Source organism: Prionailurus viverrinus, chromosome C2 (genome assembly GCF_022837055.1).
Source record: "Prionailurus viverrinus isolate Anna chromosome C2, UM_Priviv_1.0, whole genome shotgun sequence".
Lineage (NCBI taxonomy): Eukaryota > Metazoa > Chordata > Mammalia > Carnivora > Felidae > Prionailurus > Prionailurus viverrinus.
In genome coordinates this window covers 9,584,373-9,600,553 of record NC_062569.1, presented here as the reverse complement: position 1 = coordinate 9,600,553, position 16,181 = coordinate 9,584,373, and the positions used below count along the sequence as shown (strand labels likewise).

General features: G+C 49.1%; 1 protein-coding gene across 10 annotated transcripts in view; it reads right to left on the bottom strand.

Moving 5' to 3' along the window:
* The window catches only part of TRAK1 (trafficking kinesin protein 1), a 125,705-nt gene that overhangs the window by 52,526 nt on the left and 56,998 nt on the right, over positions 1-16,181 (bottom strand). The window contains exon 1 of one of the 10 annotated variants that reach the window (XM_047874284.1): positions 7,729-8,031. The exons of 8 other annotated variants lie outside the window; for them this stretch is intronic. In XM_047874284.1, coding sequence (XP_047730240.1) covers positions 7,729-7,840 — 112 coding nt within the window. In that variant the 5' untranslated portion in view covers positions 7,841-8,031. Of the gene's footprint in view, positions 1-7,728; positions 8,032-16,181 lie in introns of those variants that run through there. One more of the 10 variants, XM_047874291.1, reaches the window with a different exon arrangement.

Genomic DNA, 16,181 nt, shown 5'->3' with positions numbered 1-16,181 from the left:
TCTGGCCCTCCCCCGTTCATGCTCTGTCTCTCTCTGTCCCAAAAATAAATAAAAAACGTTGAAAAAAAATTTTTTGAAAAAAAATAAAAGACTAAATAAATAAAACTAAACTATGGTGACGGTTGTACAACTCGGAATTCACTAAAAGTCATTACACTGTCCAGTTAAAAGAGCTGAATTTTATGGCAGCAGGTGGTACCTCAAGGCTTTAAGTTAGCGAACGGCACTCAAACAAGCATTCGGGGGCTACATTTACTGTACCCCAACCGCTGCCCCATGACACGGCATTGCAGAGGCACTGTCTTGCTATCTCGATCCCTGACTGAGCCTTCCTCAGACCACAGCGGGGTTCTCAGACCGCAAAACTGTTCAGGAGGAGTGATCACCCACTTCGGAATGAGCCCTGATAAAAGGCACACAAACGTACCAGTGCACCCCACAGAGACTAGGTTATTTTCAGTTAGAGAACCGTCACTAAAATGTGCTCAGATAGTACAGCCGCCTCTCTCCGGTTTTTGAAAAGAGTGACTCTGGAGTCTCCTCCCAGGCATGACACGTCCATCCTTTCCCAAAGGACAGCCTCAGCCCGGGGTTAGCTGTTGTCCTTCAATATCCACCTTCACAATCAGCCCACCAGCCCAAGTGGGTTAACCACTACGACCCAGAAGACACACTTTATTTGGTTTAAAAAAGAACTATTTTGACGCAGCCCTTGTAGAGGGTGTGGAAGAACAGGGTGAGGACCCACCCATCAAAAATGGCTAGAGCCATAATGAATGTTCTTCTTTTTTTTTTTTAATGCTTAGTTTTGAGAGAGAAAGAGACAGAGTGCGAGTGGGGTGTGGGCAGGGAAAGGAATCCGAAGCAGGCTCCAGGCTCTGAGCTGTCAGCACAAGAGCCCAACACAGGGCTTGAACTCACAGACTATGTGATCATGACCTGAGCCGAAGTCGGACACTTAACCAACTGGGCCACCCAGGCGCCCCACGTGTAATTCTTACAGAAGTCCCATGCCCCCGCCTACCTGGGTTATGTAAGGCACATGAAGGCAGCAGAGTCTTATTTGGGGCCCAACACATAATTGGTACTCAAAAAAAAGGAAGATTTTGTATTCTCACAGACCAGTCTTGGGAAAGAAAGGCTCACGTCTAACCGACACCCCAGAGAGAGGTGAAAACATGAAACCCTGGTGTAGAGCTTATCACCCCCAAATAAGCAAATGTCCCAGAGAGTCACCTCCCTTTTCCTCCCAGCTTTTGGGGGGTGGAGGGAAGAAGCCATCTGGAAAAGGGCCATCTCAAGTCTAAAGTAACACAAAGCGATGACGAGGTGGGAGATTGCTCAGAAAGAAGCTGTGTCCAAAGGAAAGGCATCAACTGGTAAGTAGCTGTGGTCTCCAGCCGGAAGCAAACGGACACCTGGGTGAACAGGTGCTGGTTTGCCACGGCGGCCACTGAGGCGGCCTCCGGGACAGTGTGGTGGCAGAGGCCAGCCCACTACGACAGCAGTCGGTTCGGCCACTGCCTGCGCCCGCGTGGCGCCCAGTCTGCGCACCGGGAGGTGGGAGAGGGACAGCACTGCCAAGAGCAGAGACCTGATCGTACAGCTGTGGCGACATTTAACTGCTCACCAGCATCATTAAGTGAAATTTTCGTGTGACTATATTATTGGCTCACGTCCCCTTCCGAGGTGGGCTGAGAGCAGAGCACCGTGGCAGGTTACTGAAGAGGCGGGGAAGGAGAAAGGAGGTGACTCTTGAGTATACATGTCATGCCAGCCGCCACCCTGGTCATTTTACAAACATTATTTACTTAAAACCAAGAACAGCTCCATGACACCAGTATGAGCCACATTTAATACACCAGACAGGGAGAGGCCAAGTGGCTTGTCCAAGGACATAACCAAGGACTTGGGCCTGGTCTATTAGAGGCCATAAACAGCCACCCCGCCCTAGACCGGAACACTCAGTGTTGATCTATGGTGGCCGTTCGTGATCAGGATATCTAAAGAGGGCTTGCTTGGTGATCGCCAATTATGACTGCTCACCACGTGCTGGCACTCTGCCAAGTGTGGGATGGCTATCATCTCCTTCAGTGTTTGCATTCATCCTGGGAGAAAAGTATTACTGTCGGCCGTCCACATTGCCCAAGGTCACAGGGCTATTATGGGAGGGCCTGATCAGTCTGACCCCCAAGTTGGCACTCTTAGCCACTGTCTCCTGAGTAAATACATGACTCCCACTCTCAAGCTGAGCTGGTAAGATGCATACGTAAATTAGCATAATACAGAGGAGCAAGCAGGAAGGGCCAAGTGAGAGATGCCGTTGGGAGTTCGGATGCAAGAAGACGGGGCGGCAAGGGGGCAGGGGGCAGGTGCCAGAAGTGGGCAGAGCAGCAAGAGGACCCCAAAATAACAAAGGCTCTGGGTGAACCTTGCCCGTGGCCAGCCCTGGGGCTATGCGGGTACCTGCACTCCAGTAAGAGAACCACCCTGAGCAACTGACATCACTGGAGGCCCGCGTGGGGTAGCCATGGATACCAACAACCAAACCCCAGGCTGGAGACCAAGGCAATCAACACCACGAGCACACAGTGCTGAGGCCAGGACTGATAAGCCGGGTCACCTCCCTCCTGATCGTAACCCTACAGGAGAGAGTCCTGCATAGCGCCCTCGTGTGCTGCTGGCCACACCGTGTCAACACACACACACACACACACACACACACACACACACACACACACCAAGGCGGGACCCTGACAGCTCCTTCTCCAGGGCAGACATCACACACCTCCCCCGCCTCCCCGCCCCAGCCATTCTCCGCGCAGCCTGGCCCTCCGCCAGCAGCCCACGATTTCCTCCTCAAACTGGAGGAATCCGCTGTCTGTGCTGCCTCTCCGGCTTTACCTTGGGCCCAGCCGAAGAACTTGAATGACCCAGCAGGGTGCAGCTATGCACAGTCACACGGGCCCCAGGCTCTCCACCAAGTTCTAGGTTCCCACTGCCAACTGGTGTTTTCTCCATCTCTGCTTTTGCAGATGATAATTTCTGGTTAGTGCTCATCACCTGAAAATGGCCCTTTGTGCAAAAGACCGACGTGGCCACTCACACCCTGGCCACCAGGAGCCACCTCTGAGGACAGGACACTTGCTCTCCTGCAGCCTGCGGGCTCAGAAAACCAAAACCTGCTACGAGAGCACTCGGTAACCCCCAGAGAATTCCATGTGCTCTTTCTGAACCCTGCTGCCTGCCAGGAATCGGGGAGGGAATCTTGCAGTCGGGTAACAGCCTCAGGAGTGTCCGGGTGAGGAAAACTCATGAGATCAGGCTTCCCGAGGCATGCCCTTGAGAAAGCGGTGGGAATCTGCCACACAGCAAACCACAAGGAAGTGACCACAGAAGTTCATCTTCGTCAGTGTCCTCCTGATGCTGGTGCCAGTGCCCTTCACTCCCAGGAGCACCGAGACCGGCTTCCTGCCTGATCTCACACGGAGCAGAGGGGGCTGGGGCAAACAAGCAGGGCCCTGCTCCAAGACCACCACATGGGACGAAGCTGCTTGAGGTCAGTTCTGTGTCTGTGTCTGTGCCAGTTCTCAGTGGCCAGAAGACACAGAGCCCAGACACTTTCTCTCCCTGAGGACGGTAAGAGCCAAACAGCCTCTCACAGCTGCTTCTCCTGGGAGCCCCGCCTCCCTGTGAGCACCCACATCGTGGGTTAGAACGGCCAGAAGGGGCCTTCGACTCCATCAGCACCTCGTGCCTGGGTGCAGTGGAAGGTAGACCCCAGGCAGGGTGACGGCGGTGGAATTCTGGACAGGGACAGCCGAGCTGAGCCTCAGTCACTCTGACTGCAAATGGGAACAGCACTTATTGCAAAGGCTGCTTTGAAGGTGAGAGGGTGACATTAGAAAGTACCCATCACCCCACAAGGTGACTGGGAGAAAACACATGTCTCGTGTATTCACAGCTATCAGAGCAACCCAAATACTGATTCTGTCCTTCAGTGGTCAGCCAAAATCACCTCTTTGAGATCAGTCAACAGGGAAGAAAAGCACCTAAACCAGCTCAGAATCCAGGGAACGCAGTCACGTCCACATCCTGCACATAATTTCATTATTCAAGAGCATTTCTCTTCCATACACGGGACTTGCTGGCCCATGAACTCAAGACAATGTCGGAGAAAAGCAGGGTCCTGCCCAGTGCCGGGCTTGCTCTGGGACACAGGACTGGCCACAGAAACCAAATCTTCCAAAACAAACCTCTATCTTCCAACCTATGCTCCAGACTTCCTTCAGGCCGGGAGCCAGTCTCATGAATTTTCTCTGACGAAGAAAACTGAGCACACCGGCTATAAAGTGTCTTTCTTTTGAGCTTACTGTCCTAAAATTACTATGAACACGTCACCCCCTGCCCCCTTACAGGACAGCTAAACATTTTATTGAAGAAAGGAAGGCGATGGGAAGGGAAAAAACAAAAGAGAATATAAGTCTATCCTAAGATGCCAAATACAAAGCAGTCCCCCTCTCAAATGAGATCATTGAGTAGGGACCCTGTGTTGGGGGATGTCAACAAAAAGATGCGACCTCCAGTTGACCTGTGAGTGGGAGTCGGCCACTTGGAGCCTCCCCACACCCTCCTTGGAATGTGGGTTCTGGTCACCTTTCCCGCTCCCAGAGGCCGCTCCAAGGACACAGCCTTGAGATGGCGATGGGCTGCGAACACCTGAGCGGCCAACGTGGCCACACCCAGTTAGGGCCTCTTTCTAAACAAACTTCTAAGGTTTGGCAGGTGGCTGCACAGATCCACTGTCTTGCTGCTGCCCGCCCAGGACAAGCCTCGTCCGTACGTGGGTTCCCTCTGCTTATTGAACTGCCACCTACCGAGCTGGAGTGGCCGGCCTCCTCCTTCACCTCTCCCTGCCCAAGGAGGTTTCAGATTACGCCTGGGAAACTCCCGAGGGGGTGGCCAACCAACACCCACGGTTATCTCTGAAATGTAGACCAGCAGGGGACATTGTGCGTTGGAATCAGCCAGAGGGCACGTTAAAACCCAGTCTGCTGGGCCCCACCCCAGAGAGCCTGGCTCAGCAGGTCTGGGACAGGGCCCCAGAATGTGCATTTCTAACACAATCCTGGGTGATGCTGGTGCTACTGGGTGGGGGGGGGGGGGGGCCCACTTTGAGAACTGCTAGCATGGTGATTTAAGAGCAGAGGGCCCTTGAGTTGTTCTACATAGGCTGAAACCACTTACTAGCTCTGTGACTCTGGACAAGTTAACTTAAGTTTCCTCTTACAAGCCTGTGAAATGGAAATGATAATAGCGCTTAACCTCTGATCTGGCTGTTTGAAGGATTAAACGCACAAATCCACATGAAGTACTCAGAACAGTGCCTGGCACGTAGTAAGAGCACAATAAACACTGGCTCTCATCACCATCATCTGGCTCCCAGTTTTTTTCTTAAAGTTAAAAATATGGATAGATGAAATATATACAACACAAAATGTTTTCTTCTCTTGACTAGGCTCTAAGACACTGTTCCAGAATTGTATAGCCTTTAATTTAGAATCATATGGTTCTGTGACTGGTTTCTAAACTCATCTCACTCTGCTTATGGCAACTGCTCATCTCGTATTCTCATATGCACAGGAATCCCCTGAAGATCTCGTTAAAAGGTGGGTTTTGACTCGGTGGGTCTGGGGCCTGAGCATCTGCATTTCCAAGAGGCTCCCAGGTGATGTGGGGACACGGGGGCTGGAAGGGACACCAGCTGATCCAGGGAAACCTGGGCTGGCCCTAGCTCTATGAGAGCAGGTGGATGCCTTTCCCTTGAGTACTTGCAGGAACCTGACTAATGCACAGTCCCCATCGGCCGGCCATTCCTACACCATCTCCTTCGTGAAAGGGCCAGGCGGGGTTTGAGGCCTCAGCTTGGAGACCCCCATCTCTCTGCCAGCTCTTCCCTTCCCCGGCTTTCTCCAATTTAATGCTTTTAACTGTCCTGTGGTAAAATGTTACTGTTTTTAGGACAGAACGTTTTTCTCAAACGAAAACACTTCTGATAAGGCCAATTATAAATAACTTAAAAAAAAATTTTTTTAATGTTTATCTTTGTTCTTGAGACACAGAGAGACAGAGCATGAACAGGGGAGAGGCAGAGAAAGGGAGACACAGAATCGGAAGCAGGCTCCAGGCTCTGAGCTGTCAGCACAGAGCCTGACACGGGGCTTGAACTCATCAACTGTGAGATCATGACCTGAGCTGAAGCTGGACGCTCAACAGACTGAGTCACCCAGGCGCCCCTATAAATAACTTTTAAAATAAAAGTTATGTTGAGACATGAAGATAAACCATTTCAGAGCAGAACTTTGTAAAGGTATTCAGACTGTTTTTCCTCAAGACCTAAACAACATACATGCAGTCACTGTTTAAACATTCTGCTGCACCCCCAAAATCCCTTTCTCTGCACTGCGGGAAAAAGCCCCAGAAGCCCAACCAGGAAACTCCCACTGAGCATCTGGGCCTCTCATTGAATTAACACCCTCACTTCTCCAGAAGCTGTGTCCCTCTAACAGAGCCCGAAGGTGGGTCCCCAGGTGACTTCAAAGTCAGCCTTGTACTTTTCCATTTGAAAGAATCCTAAATTAAAAAAAAAAAAAAAAAAATCCCTGTTTCAAATCAGTGATTAATGACTTTTTAAAGATAAGCAACACCAGCACAAAAACATACTTTATTTAATAATGACTCAGTCTCAGGGCGCCTGGGTGGCTTAGTCGGTTGAGCCTCCGACTTCGGCTCAGGTCACTCATGATCTTACTGTTCGTGAGTTCGAGCCCTGTGTTGGGCTCTGTGCTGATAGCTCAGAGCCTGGAGTCTGCTTTGGATCCTGTGTCTCCCTCTCTCTCTGCCCCTCCCCAACTCGCACTCTGTCTCTCTCTCAAAAATAAACAAATGTTGGGGCGCCTGGGTGGCGCAGTCGGTTAAACGGCCGACTTCAGCCAGGTCACGATCTCGCGGTCTGTGAGTTCGAGCCCCGCGTCAGGCTCTGGGCTGATGGCTCAGAGCCTGGAGCCTGTTTCTGATTCTGTGTCTCCCTCTCTCTCTGCCCCTCCCCCGTTCATGCTCTATCTCTCTCTGTCCCAAAAATAAATAAACGTTGAAAAAAAAAAATTTAAAAAAAAATAAACAAATGTTTAAAAAAAAAAATTTTTTTTAAATAATAATGACTCAGTCTCTTGCTAATTTACCAAAACCTGTTCAGTCACAAGAAAACAACCAAAACTCTTAAAGCAGAGTACTGGAATGCCACACATACACACACACACACACACACACACACACACACACACACACACACACAAAGCAAAAAGACAACTAACTGATATTTGCAACAACATGTATGAATCAGTCAAGCAACAGGAACCAGTCAAAATAATGCACCCTGTTTGATTCCATCTGTGTAGATCAAGAACAAAGGAGCAAAATAAATCTCAGGTCATAGAACTCAGGACAATGGTCTCCCTCCTGGGGCACAAGGGGCTTTCCCAGGGTGCCAGACATACGACATGTGGTTTTACAAGGGGGTCATCACAAGCCATCCACCAACGTAAGATCTGTGTGCTTGAAGTTATACCTCAATAGGGAAATAAAAGAGTGCTGTGAGATCAGTGAAACAGCCAGGCGTACTTAGACACTAACAGGGAAAGGGTCAGTTTGAACAAAGTACGAATTTACCCTCTTCCAAGAGGTCCAGGCTTTCGTGCCGCTCGCTGGTGGGCTTCCTCTCTTCATCTCGGTAGTCGTACTCAAAACACTCTTCTTCCCTTCCCGCGTCTCTCAGGGACATTGCTGAAGTCACCCCAAAGCCAAAACATTGCCCTAAGGGGCTGTTCTTGGGGGAGCTCCCAGCCGTCTGCCCAGAGGAGCCATTGGAGCCCGGGCCCCTGGGGCACACGCTGGGCCCTGGACGGGGCCGAGGACGTGCCCTGGCTGAGCTAGAGTGGAGGGTGTACACAGGGCCATTGGCCCAGCGTCACCCAAGACAGACCCGGAAGGGGGTGGTTCCCAGGAGCAGAGAGGAGGGACAGGGTGGGGGCAGGAGAGGGAGAAGCACCTGCCAGAACGGGAATGCCCTGCCTGCCCCAGGGTGACCGTGCCAGGTGCTGTGGATTCAGAGGGGGAGGTGGGCAGGCAGGTGGAGGACCTCAGGCAAGCTCTCCACCTCCAGATGCCCCTCCCCACTTCTCCTCCCCCAGGAAGCAGTGAGGAAATGGTAGCTCCCTGGAAGTTTCGTAGCAACTGCACAGGGTGATACCAAGAAAGCCTTAAGCAGGTGCACCTGTCTACAGGTGGGACCCTAGAAGAAGAGCTGCCCTGGTAAATAACTGCACAATGCCCTCAGATGGGAGGTTTTCGGTGGGCACGCTCCAGGAGCTGAGACCCAGCAGACTTTGACAACAGCCTGACACAGTGCTGAATGGGAAAGGAAGTGATCATTCTCATTTCTAGCAGAAGGAAAAAAAAAAAAAAAAACACATGGCAGGAACCATTACCTGTTTTAAGATTAATTCAATCTTTCTTTGGTAATAATGCATTGCATCTGCTCTTTTTAAATCTGCATTTGATAACCCCCACTCTCATCCTAAATCTGCGTATTCACAGTCAAATCCGTAAATTCTAATTGCTGGGATAAGGGGGAAAATAATCTAAAGCCTAATAGCTTACAACATTGCCTGGAAGAAGAATCCAGTTTAATTGTGTGTCTCAATACCAATTCCTCTGTACTGCTTAATTTTGCCTTTAACAGTGAAAATGGCAGGTCCCTCCATCAAACCCACTGGAAGGTGGCCCTGAGCGCTGGCATCTAAGAAGTACGGCACATTCTGTGATTTCTGGGCTTCAGCTGCCTCCCGGCTACACTGTGGCAGGTCTCCCGGCTCCTAAAAGCCACATCAGGAGACCTATTCCACCTCCCTCCGATTCACCTCCCCCAGGTAACCAAGAGGGAGGCTTTCAGCAGAGGCAAGACCATTATAAAGAATTCTCTGCACAGGCTCAGGCCCTAGGTCTCATTCATCTTTGGATCCTTAAGTCTGAAGATCCTGTTTTGGTAAGCTAAAAATGTCTGCTGCATTGAATCGCTACCTCCATAAAAACGAATTTAAGACCACACGAGTGCCTGAAATAGAAAATCAGAATATAACAAAAGTACTATTTAAAAATGAAACCCTAGAGACATATGCATTGTCTGGTTAATATTTTGGAACCTGAAAATGATTACTACGTTTTATAACACTAAAAATGTGTTCTTTGTAAAAAGGAGGCTTAGCAGAAATTCAGTGGCAGGGAGCTTAAAATCGCATTTTGAAAATCTGCATTAGCTTTCAGCACAACGTTTATGAGGATACGCGCTCAGGAAAAAAAAATGCCACTTAATCTCAATAAATGGCATCAAATTGGGCCTGATTCAATTCAAACGACGGTGAGTCTGACACCCTGGCGAGGGAGGGAGGGACAGAGGGAGCATTATTCATTCAGCAAATATAAGGCCGACTATAAGACGTGTAGGATACTGTGCTGGGCCACGGTGTGTGTAAATGAAAACAAAAGCTGATTTCATGGAGTTGAAAATACTCTCAGTGATGACTCATAATCAAGTTGCTTATAGTCAGCTTTTAACTCAAATCTAGGCTACCTTTAACAAATGAAGCCCAAGTCTACACATATTACATAGTAAACATTTAGGACACGGCATTTTGAACACAAAACCATCCTAGACTCTTCATGTCACCTCATATGCCTGGGTTTAGTCCTTCAGGATATTCCCCACCCCCACCCCAAATCTCTCCTCCCTCCCCACCCTGCAGGGATGTGAAGGAATTCTCAAACCTCATCCACATCTGCATTCATTTCAAGGTTAAAGGCAGACACGGGCCCAAGAGCATCTTCTCTGACAGAGTAATCTCTCCAAAAGCCAAAGCAAGAAAGCCCAGGAATCCCTGTGCCAAGTGGGAGACCCTGGACCTCTGGATGTGAAGCTACAGGAGCTCAGCCCCAGGAAGAGTCAAGTAGCAAGGGTGCTGCCGTCCCAGAGGCAAGGAGCAGACACTGGGGCCCCGGGCAGGGCGGCAGGGACTGAGTTCTGGACCTTCCCTGGGAACACTGGACAGGAAGGCTGTAAGTGGAAGGTGTCCCCTCTTGCAGGGTGGAGGGGCAAACTTCTGTGAGTGTCCCTCTTCAGATCTACTCAACATACCATCACAGAAGTCACTGTCCTGAGACGGGCCACAAGTCCCTGGAGCTATTTACATTTACATTTAAATTGATTAAAATTGGGGCGCCTGGGTGGCGCAGTCGGTTAAGCGTCCGACTTCAGCCAGGTCACGATCTCGCGGTCCGTGAGTTCGAGCCCCGCGTCGGGCTCTGGGCTGATGGCTGAGAGCCTGGAGCCTGTTTCTGATTCTGTGTCTCCCTCTCTCTCTGCCCCTCCCCCGTTCATGCTCTGTCTCTCTCTGTCCCAAAAATAAATAAACGTCGAAAAAAAAAATTTTTTTAATTGATTAAAATTAAATAAAATTCAAGATTCAGTCATGCCAGCCACGTTTCCAGTGCTCCAGGGCCACACGTGGCCAGTGGCTACCATCCTGGACAGCACCGCACAATGTTGCCATTGTCACAACAAGTCCTACTGGGCACCAGCCCTCCAGAGGGTGCCCCGTCGTCTCGAGACGCGGGCTGTACGCTTCCTGGCCTCCATAGCCTGTGCCTCCCCTGCAGCCCCCTGCCCGCCTGACCCCACGGCACTCTCCTGCCGTGAGTGTCCTTGTCCTCTTCCGAGGGCCACCCACAGCGCAGACTTCTCTCAGTGCTCCATGCACCTCCTCCCTCCATTTCTCGGCCCTGGCTAAGGGTGCCAGTTACTGACGATCCTTCTCCAAGAACCTCGCTTATGCCATTAAAAAAAAATTAGTAAGAGAAACATGGGCTCTGGGCTTGCATCTACTTCTTGGGAAGGACATTACCGCTACTTTACTCAAGCCAGTGAGAAGAGCTGACAGTTACGTTATGCATTTACACTTAATTCTTTTTTTCCCCCCCAAGTCGCTTTAAGAGCCATTCACAGGGTGTTGTTTGGAAAGGGAAGGGCCATCTTGCACTGTCAAAGGTGCATCCTGCAATAAACACAAGATGAAAACACAGAGGCCTGTTTGCATCATATGACACAGAGTGCAGGAACATTAGAAACTCATCAAAAACCAAGTCTTTTTTTTTTTTTTTTTTACTTATTTGTTTTGAGAGGGACAGAGACCTCGTGAGTGAGGGAAGGGCAGAGAGAGAGAGAGAGAGAGAGAGAGAGAGAGAGAGAGAGAGAATATCCCAAGCAGGCTCCGCCATGACAGCTCATAAACCATGAGATCATGACCCAAGCTGAAACTGAGAGGTGGATGCTTAACCGACTTGGCCACCCAGGCACCGCCCCCCCCCCCCCCCCCCCCCGCCCAGTAACAGCTTTTCAGTTAATGCCTAAAATATCTCCAGCAAAACTTTACTCCCAAAATGGCCACCCTTACCTTAGAGTGGCATTTTAGAGGTCACTGCAATGAAGCCAAGCAGTAGAGCACATGTGACCGCCCCTGTGGATTGCCACGGACTTTTCACTATGGAGTAAGAAGCCCAGAGAAAGGCTTCCTCAGCCATCCACTGGTTTCCCCATGATGAGATCAGCATGAGCGAGACCCCCTCCCGCCCAGACATTCACATCTGTAATGCTGCTCAGTGAGGAGAGAGGGTGTACAGTCACAAAGAAAGTGCAGCAAGAAACGGGTGGTCAAGATACTATACCCTTGTTCCAAATGCCACTCACCTTCTGAAAGGGATTTTTTTTTTTGTAAATTTTTTTATGTTTATCTTTGAGAGACAGTGAGTGTGCGTGAGTGAGGGAGGGACAGAGAAAGAGGGAGAAAGAATCCGAAGCAGGCTCCAGGCTCTGAGCTGTAGGCACAGAGCCCAACGTAGGGCTTAAACTCACAGACTGAGAGATCATGACCTGAGCCCAAGTCGGACGCTCAACCGACTGAGCTACACAGGTGCCCCATGAAAGGGATTTGTAGAAAGAACTAACTACACTATCTCTGAGAAAATAAAATTAAGCACTGGCCCAGTACATCACTGTTTACAAAAAGCTTTTACAGTTGACCCTTGCACAACATGATTTTGAACTGCATGGGTCCACTTATACGTGGATTTTCTTCTCGATAAATACAATACAGTGCTGTGAATCTATTTTCTCTAATGACTTTCTTAATAACCTTTTCTTTTCTCCAGCTTACTGTACTGTAAGAACACCTTAATCGACTGTTTTTGTTATTGATAAAGCTACCAGTCAACGGTAGGCTATTCTAGTAGTTAAGTCTTGGAGGAGCCAAAAGTTCTACGCAGATTTTTTTTTTATCGTGCGACAGGGAGGGGGTCGGCATCCCAAACCTCTATGATGTTCAAGGGTCAACTGTCCTTTATTCACGCTCCTTATACTCTTCACAATGGCTCTGGTCAGTGTGGCTGTCCCCACTTGCCAGATGGGCCATCTGGGTTGACGGGCTCACAGAGGTCCCAGGATGTGCCCAAACCACATAGCCATACGGGGTGCAAAACAGGCCTCAAGCAGAAACTCCATGCCCGTGCACTGTGTGGTGTTCTACCTACTTCTAGAGTCATTACAAAAGTACACTCTTTAACTTAAGGACAAACACTTGAACCCAAGCCTTTTGAAATATGAAACAGGCCTCACGAGTTTTTTTATTTTGTTTTTTAGAATCTTCAGCAGGCTCCCTGCTGAGCATGAAGCCTGATGCGGGACTCGATCCCACCACCCTGGGATCATGACCCGAGTCAAAATCAAGAGTTAGACACACAACTGATTGGGCCACCCAGGCACGCTGGGTCTCACAGTTTTTAAAATCGTAAGTGACCAGTGTAGCCAAGAAACAACATAAGATTCTGTGACAGACCTAAAGAATTCTTTCCCAGACCCCTATGTCTGCAGATGGTCTCCACTGACATTGGCACAGCTTCCCACACACCCGATGTAAAGAACCACCTAAAGCATGTGTTAAAAATTCAGATTTCTCAGGACCTCTCTGGGTCTGGAGTAAATCTGAGAATCTTTCTTTTAAATAAATGGGTATCGGGGCGCCTGGGTGGCTCAGTCGGTTAAGCGTCCAACTTCAGCTCAGGTCACAATCTCGCGGTCCATGAGTTCGAGCCCGGCGTCGGGCTCTGGGCTGATGGCTCAGAGCCTGGAGCCTGCTTCCGATTCTGTGTCTCCCTCTCTCTCTCTGCCCTTCCCCCATTCATGCTCTGTCTCTGTTTCAAAAATAAATAAACGTTAAAAAAAATTTTTTTAAATAAATAAATGGGTATCATGATCCCAGGGTTGCGGGATCGAACCCCATGTTGGGCTCCTCACTGGGCATGGAGCCTTCTTGAGACTCTCTCTCCCTCTACCCCTCTCCCCTGCTCTCGCTCCAATTAAAAAAAAAAAAAAAACCAAAAAGGAAATTAAAAAAAAGAAGGAGGAGGAGGAGGAGGGGAGACGGGATGGCTCAGTTGGTTGAGCATCCGACTCTTGATTTCAGTTCAGGTCATGATCCCAGGGTTGTGAGATCAAGCCCCACGTCAGGCTCTGTGCTGTGCATGGAGCCTGCTTGAGATCTCTCTCTCTCCCTCTGCCCCTACTCTCCTTGTATGCTCTCTCTCTAAAATAAAATTTAAAAAGAAAAAAAAAGTTTTTTAATAAATAAATAAATAGGTGATTTTCATAGTACGCCAGGCTTCAGAGGGGGGTCACATCCAATGTAGCCACCATGACATCGTTTGACACCGTAGCTTAAGCTGTAGGCACTGGGTGTATCTGTGTAAATTCTGCGAAGGCCAAGCTACTCTTTGTTGAGAGCTGGCTGTTTGAAATCTCTAAAATTTACTTGAAGATACTGGGCAATCAACGCCTCCAGCTTCTTATCATTCCAAGCCCCTGCCCCATGCCTCTTGCTATACCCTTGGGGTCTTCCCGTGATGCAGTGTGGTTGGGGGAGGCGGGGAGGAAGATGGTGTGTTAAGATTCCAGAACTAAAACTGACAAAGTGGGGGCGCCTGGGTGGCTCAGTCAGTTAAGCGGCTGACTTCGGCTCAGGTCACGATCTCTCAGTCCCTGAGTTCGAGCCCCCATCGGGCTCTGTGCTGACAGCTCGGAGCCTGGAGCCTGTTTCAGATTCTGTGTCTTCCCCTCTCTCTGACCCTCCCCTGTTCATGCTCTGTCTCTGTCTCAAAAATAAATAAACGTTAAAAAAAAATTTTTTTTTTAAATAAAACTGATAAAGGGGAAGGGTACGGTCATTCAGCACTGAAGAAAGCTCTCCTGAACCTCAGAGACGAAAGAGAATCAAGCTATTTCTTGATTCCAATTTTGAAAGAGGGGTCCTAATTGTCTTGCAATCCATATTCCCACCCATATAAATATTACTTTTTAGTGCTAACCCTGCAATTGAAGTGCAAGTCAGGAAGTCTGACATAAATGATGATTTTGCATCTTCTTCAAAACATTTGACTCATCTCTTATTATTAGTATGGAAAGTTCCCTAGAAGTTTCCCTCATTAAAGATTCAAATGACAAGAGAGACAAAGCAATGCTGTGTGTCTACTCCTACCTGGGCGGTCAGGACTGGGAGATAAAGGGGCTATTTCAATTTGCAAGTTTAAAGACGCATAAATAAGCAAAGGCAAATTGTATTTCCAGGCTAGCCTGCAGAGACCAGGAACCCAACTAGTTAGAAATGAGTCAACAAGTTAACTACAAAATTGGCATCTACTCGAAATCCCAACCCCCTGGATTTCCTAAACGAGGTGATTTCTGGGTTTCTGTCCCTTTTATTCCCTGTTTTGCTATTTTTAAAAATGGGATTATGAAAATGGCAATTGTCCCAGTAAATTCTGTCCCAGTGGCCTTCTCCCTTGCATCCCCACTGGAATGGAGGGTAAAGGCAAGTATTTTGCCCAACACGCATTTAGAAAGTAACCACAATCAACACCGATCTACCCTTGAACAGATCAGCAGCCTTTCCTTCCATTTTCCTTTTCTGTTGGAAGAAGAGCGATCTGGCTGCCTCTGGGCCAAAAGACTCAACTGAGAAATGGCCGGGTAAGAAAATCCTTCTGACAGACACCCAGATAAGAGCCGGTCTCCTCTCACTCCTCAAAATGACCACCACGAGTAACTGGCTTTATTCCCAAGGACGAAGGTGTAAAGAGAGCTGGACAGCGTAGCAACTGGGTCAATACAGGAAGAAACCTCCCTCCCCCGCTTGGCTTCTACGATGGATCCGTGGGAGCCATGGCCACACCCGACTCATCCGTGGTCTGGGACAGGCGCTCTGCTGGAACCGACGCTCCCATTCCAGTTATCCACTGAGATCCACACTTTAAAAAGTTAGGGAGGGCTCAGTGAGTCACAAATCACCAAGGAAACTACGAGAGTTCACTGACGGTTCTGAAAAGAAGCATCCCTGTCATTGCCTTTTGGAGTTGGGAACTTGCTTCAAGAGTAATATATCCATGGGAAAAAAAGGATTTAATCATCTTTTCCCCCAAAGACCCTCGGAGCTGTCCACCACCACCATTACTCAGGATATTTAAAAACACACAGACTCAACATGACACTGTCTTCACATAATGCTGGGGGGGGGGGTGGGGTAGTGGACAACAGTGGGGCTCAACTGGGGAACTTTCTCAGCACATTTACTACCCACCCACCCTCTCCAAGAAAGCCTCTAGGTCTCTCTCCCATAGCCCTTGCCAAGGCAGAAATTAGCAGATAAGAGACAATTATGTAGCTCTTCTGCTTACTAATGAGGCCAGCTCCCAGCCTGCCACATCATTCAGGTTAATCAAATGTGGTCATGGTCTTAGAGCAGTCTGAAACTCCCGAATCAATTAAAAAACAGTTACCTTACCTATTAATGGTTCATGTGGGGCTGGGAACACTAGGGAACAGACCCTCAAACTGTATATATTGTGTCCTGTGTGTGTGTGTGTGTGTAGAAGACATGTGATTTGAGGGTCATTTTGAAGAAGAAATTAAGTAAGACAGATCAACTGTGCCCATACCCAATTCTGGGGCCCAACACCACAGGAGC